Raw genomic sequence first — 6,468 nt, 5'->3', positions numbered from 1 at the left:
TTAATTCTGAAGAATAATTTATTCATAAGATGAAATCATGTTGTTAAAATAAATTTAATTTCAAAAATGTTAACATACACCTCTGGATACTGGGCATACTATCTTCTGGAGCTTGATATAAATCTAGGTGATTTTCAAGACCCCAAGGGGCTACAGCTCCCTGTGCTAGTTTACAAAGATCAGGGTTAAGGCTGAATGGCCACCAAATACTGGTGGAAATCTTGGAAGTGGCTCAAACAATATCATTTCTCTCTGAGAGGACTACCCAAGTATTATTCCAAGGGAGGTATCTATTATTAGATTTGGGTGGAGGCAGTTGAAGGATGGTGGTCATTCTGGTTAGCCAGAGGATCATGAGTAGGATCATGAGTATCCTCCTTTGAAGCAACATCTAGAAAAAAAATGAGTTATGTCTCAGGAGGAGACGGTCACTCCATTCTGGACACAGGCAGGTTAACAGCTTTTACTAGCCTCTCTTTAACCATCTTGGGCCAGCATTCTCCTTGTCATAGATTCAAGTTGTCCCTCATCCCCAAATAAAGATGGGATCTGGTCCTTTCCATTGTCCAGTGAGAGGATCTCTCCATCTCAAAATGCGTGAGAATCTTGTGATTTGGGATGCCATAGGCAATCAGCTGCTGACCTGCCTTCATTATCCAGGGACAAAAAGTTAAGAACAAAGAGAGCATGATTGAGCCTATTTCAAGGTGTCAAGGGGGAGTAAGTATCTGTGACTTCAGTCAACAGCTGAAGCATATTTTTAAAAATCTGATGGGCTCGTTCTATGATGTCCAGGCCCTGAGGGTTATAGGAAAAACCAGTGACATGTTTGATGTCAAACTGGGAAGAAAATTGCTGGAACTTGGTTCCTATATGACCAGGGCCATTGTCAGTTTTAATGATCTGTGGTTTTCCCATGATAGTCATGCACTGTAGAATGTGTGTTATCATATAATGTGATGCCTCTCCAGAAAGGGGAGATGAATGTATAAATCTACTATATGTATCAACTGTAACATGCACATATTTTAACCTTCCAAAGGAGGGAAAATTGGTAGCATCCATCTGCCAATGTTCCTTAGGGATGAGTCCCCTAGGGTTGACGCTTAGATGAGGAAACTGAATGCCCATCCACCTGGGCATTTCCCTGTGTCAGAGGACCACCCAGGCCAGAATGGGCCCTCAAGTGTCCCACAAAAAATGGCAATGTCCTTTTAATAATTAGGGATTGAATCTTCACAGATAATTTGGAAGCAGTAGAAACAGAAACTGTCAGGATACAAATTAAATGGTGTCATTGGTAACATTTTAAAAACCTGGAAGACTGCTAAAAATTCTATCTGCTGGGCAAAGGAATATGGGGCCTGCACTGAAGTAACCTTATATTGTACAACATAGGCAGATTGAAGATTTTTGGTAAGAGGGATAGCAATGTGAGGGGGTGACCATAGATTCTTATTAAAAGAGAGATAAATATGCTTTATAATAAGCATTGACTTAGTTAGTGAGTCTTTTACCCTAAGCAATCTTATTTTAGGATTATTGACTGTGGCATAAGAGTTACAGAAGGACAAAGGGCATAGGAACTTCCTGTGAAATATAGAATTCACCAATGGATTTTAGAATACTTTATAGATTCATCTTTATTGGTTAATTAGTCATGGATTTGTGACATCAAGTAAAAGAACCTTTAATGTCAATTTTTCCCCACTTTCATTTTCAGGAAGATGAAAGTTTTAGTATGAGAAGTGATAGGTGTGCAAATGCTCTTGTTTGACTGCAGTTACCTGAAAGAAGATCAGGAGATAGACTCTCTTTGGCCCTGTTTGTTATGTTCCATAAAAGTACAAAGAAAAAGATACATTTTATGTACACAGTGATGAGTCAGTGACATAGGTAACAAATTGGTATTCCTTAGGAAAGTTATTTAATTGTTTAATTTCTCCTAGAGTGCATAAACAGAAGGTAAACCAAATCAATTGAGAAGAAACATAATTTTCTTGTCTAAGTAGTAACTTTCTTACTATTTAGATCAGCTATGCTCCTTTTGACCAGAGTCTTGGGACCAGAGTCCAGCTCCAGTCTCCTTACCAGTTTCCTGTGCACAATGCAGCTCTATATAAGGGAATTATTCAACTGCTGCTATACTTCACTTGGGTCTGGGTTGGCCTTGTAGTTCCAGATGATATGAGGGGAGAACTTTTCATGATGGAACTCACAGAAGAGATGACCAAGCACGGACTTTGTTTTGCATTTGCAGGAAGGAGTCCAATATTTCCTTTTCAGGACAAGGTGAAATTGGAAATTTTGAGTGAACAACTCTCTTTGGCACAGGTTATCCTTGCATATGGTGACTCATATGCTTTTTTCTGGATTGTCCTTTTCTTCCCATTATGGGTTCCTTATGGTAATGTATGGATCACAAATTCTGATTGGTATACTATATTTCCTCATTTCCAAAATCTATGTTATACATACTTTGGTGGAGGATTATTATTTTCAGATCACATGGATGAAATTCTGGGATTCAAGGATTTTCTCAGAAGTCTTCAACCTAGAAAATACCCTCATAATATCTTTATCCAGGATATGTGGTCGATCTTATTTGAATGTCCATATTTGTATCGGAACAAAGTCAGGGAACTAACTCAATGTGAGCCAAATGGCAGCCTGAGCACACGACCTCTGCATTTTTGGGATATGAATACCTCACCCTATAGCTACAAAGTCCATGCTGCTGTGTATGCCATTGCCCAGGCACTCCATGAGGAGCTGTCACTCAGAGTGGAAGGAGATTCATTTGATAGAGGTGTACTCCAGTCTCCTCTCCCATGGAAGGTAGCAGTACCCGTTCTTTTGTTTTCCTTGTGCATTGGGTTCTGGATTGTAAGTGCTACACTTTGATTCATGATCTTTCATATTTAGGTTTAGAGAAATATTCCTTATGCTAGCATCGTTCTTTATGCTACTTTCTCTTTCCTCAAAGTACTCATGTTTATTTCAGCAGCATAAAGTAGTATAAAGAAATAGTTAGAAAAAATACACACATTGTAGTGTTTAAAGTTGAGGTGATATTTCTTTCAAAAAACAATATGTGTGTGATGCTTAAAAACTGGTCTCCCTAGTTTAAGGACATTCAAACAATAATATCTATGTCATTTTAAACATCATATCTTTTGTATTACTTCCTTTGAGATTTTGTGAAGTAATAATGAAATATCTCACAAGAGATTTGTACAAGTATAAATGTGGCATATTTTTAGGATTTAGGTACATTTGATGCCTATAGTTTCTTTTGTTTTGATAAACAAACCCTAGAAGAACACAGAGCTTCCATAACTCTAGACAATATCATCTATATCTGTTTCCAACCTATAGGCGNCTGAGGCAGAAGGAGCTTGTGTTTGAAGCCAGGCTGGGCTGTACAGGCTCCCGATAGTTGCAAGATGGAGTCTCTGGGATAAAAACTGGACTAGGAGCTGCTCTATGACTATAGCAGAATATCCTTACGAATCTGTTCTTTGACTTGTTGCTGCTGTTGTGGTCTCTTGTATTTCGTTCTACCTTAGGTCTCTGTGCCACCCGCTTCTGGTTCCTAGCCATCCAGGCTGTGTCTTTCATGGGTTGCCTCTCATGGTTTGAGGCTCAAGTTAGACCAGTTATTGCTTGGTCACTCCCACAAATTCTGAACCATCATTGCCATACCACATCTTGCAATTAGGACAGATCTTAGGTCCAATGTTTTGTGAATGGGTTGGTGTCCTACATACACCACTAGGAGCCTTGCCTTGTTACAAAGATGGACAGTTCACATTCCATAACCTCCATTACTATGTCCTTACTATGGACACCCTCATAGATTTCAGGAAGTTCCATTTCACTAGGTTTTGACATCTCTAAATGCCCCACTATTCCATCTCTCTCTTTGAATATCAGTCCATACCTTCTTCCTATCTACTTTCCTCCTCAAACATTTTTCTCCTTGTTCCCATTTCTACCCACTGTCCAGGTTACTCACAAAATCTATTCTCTTTTCTATTCACAGGGAGATCCTTGTGAACTATCCACCTCCTACCCCCGGAACCTTCCTTGTTACTCAGCCTCTCTGTAGCAGTACTCCATTATGTAAATATACCCCATTTTCTTTATCCTTTCTTCCATTGATAAATATCTACTTTACTTCTAGTTTCTGGTTATTTTAAATAAAGACACCATGAATTACTGGAGCAAGTTCCCTTTTGATGAGATGCAGTGTCCTCTGGGTATGTGCTCAAGATTGGCATAGGTCGGTCTGGAGGTTGATGGATTCCCAATATTCTGAGGACACATCATATTGATTTCTATAGTGACTGTACAATTTTCACTCTGCCCATCAACACAAGAGTCTTCCTGTTGCTCCACAATGTAAATTGTGGATCATTTACATAGTGAAGTACTACTCCAGAAGTAACAAAGAGGGCTCTATGGGTAGCAGGTGGACAGGTCACATGTAACACCCTGGGAATGGAAAAGAGAATAGATTTTGTGGGTAATCTAGATATCAAGTGCTGCCACTTCTCTCATTGATGTTAGCCTTTCTGACATGAGTAAGATGGCACTGAATTTCTATGTAGTTTGATTTGCATGTTCCTAATGAATAAGGATGTTAAATATTATTTTTAAATATTTCTNACCCCTTTCAGATTCCTCTATTGAGAATTTTCTGTTTAACTCCATACCTAATTGTAAAAATTAGATTGGTGGTTTGTTGTTGCTTTGTGTCTTCAGTTCTTTATATATTTTGGATATTAGCTCTCTGTCAGAATTAGAGTTGGTAGAAATCCTTTCCCAGTCTGTTGACTGCCATTTTGCCCTATTGAAGTTGTCCTTTGCCTTGTAGAGGCTTTTTGGTTTCCTGAGGTCCCATTTATTCTTTGCCCTATCTCTGTTCTGTTTAGGAAGTTTTCTCTTGTGCTAGTGTGTATAGAAATGAGTTAATTAAATAAATTTTGGCAGCATAAAACATATTAACTTCTACAAAATTCTCTATGTTCTCAAATGAAAGACACATTCCCAGCCCTTATAGTTTTAATATGCCTTAAACAGGTCAATGGCTGGGCCACTTCCTAACCTCCAGTTGGCTAATCCACTTCTCTCTGACTATCCCATTATCATTTATTACATTTTGTTTTTTTACCATGGTTGCTCTGAACCAAGTTTGGCAGCAATCTTGGCCTGCACTCTCTCGGCTCCTACATGGTAGTTGTGTCTCTGTGTCTTGAACCTTCTCAGTCATGTAATCTCTGCTTCTTTACCTCTCCTGGCATGGTAAATCTCTTTCTTTTTTTCCTTTCTCTCTGTCTCTAGCCAGACAGTACTAAAAATATGAACTTTGTCTGCCCTGCTCAGCTATTGGCTATCAGCATCTCTATTGACCAATCAGAACTAAATGGGTACAGGCTCCCAGAAGCTTTTTGAATATAGATGTTCTCCTGTACATGTTTTTTTTGGGGGGGGGGCATAATTAGCATGCATAACAGAACAATTTATAAATAATTTCAAGGATATTCCCTAATTTTCTCCATCATGTTCAGTGTTCCATTAAGTGTGTTTCGATGTTGTAATCATCATTTGGCCTTAAGTTTTGTACATGGCTAATATATATCTATTAGTATTCTCAAAGTGAAGACATAGTTAGACTAGATGCACTCATTTTTAAAGATGTTGTCTCTTTTCTATTGTGTAATTCTGGCTTCTGTATAAAACATAAGGTGTCTATATGTGTGTGGAATTATGTCTGGATCTTCTGTTCGATTCCATTCCTCAACATGTCTGTTTTTATGAGAATACTTTGTGGTTTATTATTGCTCTAGCACTGTGGTACACTTTAAAATTAGGGATGGTGGTACCTCNGGAAGTTCCTTTACTGTTTATTATGTCAATTCTATGGATCCATGCACATGGGAGATCTTTCAACTTTTTATTTTCTTCAAAGACTTAAACATTTTTCACGATAGTCTTTCGCTTCCTTGATTTGTCTACACAAAAATAATATATATATAATTAATAATATTAATTAATTAATATATATTAATATATATATATATATATTGTGGTTATTGTGAAGAGTGTTGTTTCCATGATTTTTCCCTGTCTGATTGTTATTTGTATTTTTAAAGCCTATTACTTTATTTTTTGAGTTAATCTTCTACCCAGGGATATCCTTGAAAGTGTTTATGAGCCATAGGAATTCCCTGGTAGAATTTGGTGGTTGTTATATATACTATAGTATCATCTGCAAATATTAATATCTTGAATTTTTATTTTCTATTTTGTACTCTCTGATTTCCTTCAGCTACCTTACTGTTGCAATGTCCAATTTGTTTATATTATCTCTTAGCTCCAGTATGTTTTGAGTTTCTGTCTGGATGACTCATCCATTGGTGAGAGTTTCCCACTATCAATGTATCTCCTGAAGTGCTTTTCTCC

The 6,468-nt window shown here is 37.7% G+C and overlaps 1 protein-coding gene across 1 annotated transcript in view; it reads left to right on the top strand.

Annotated features, from left to right (window-relative positions):
- LOC110316727 (vomeronasal type-2 receptor 26-like) overlaps nt 1–6,468 on the top strand; it is a 44,086-nt gene that overhangs the window by 13,987 nt on the left and 23,631 nt on the right. The window contains exon 3 of the mRNA XM_021191182.1: nt 2,032–2,838. Coding sequence (XP_021046841.1) covers nt 2,032–2,838 — 807 coding nt within the window. The remainder of the gene's footprint in view (nt 1–2,031; nt 2,839–6,468) is intronic.

The sequence above is a fragment of the Mus pahari genome, chromosome 2 (genome assembly GCF_900095145.1).
Source record: "Mus pahari chromosome 2, PAHARI_EIJ_v1.1, whole genome shotgun sequence".
Taxonomy (NCBI): Eukaryota; Metazoa; Chordata; class Mammalia; order Rodentia; family Muridae; genus Mus; species Mus pahari.
Note: the sequence above shows the minus strand (reverse complement) of the source record. Positions and strands in the feature narration are given on the sequence as shown.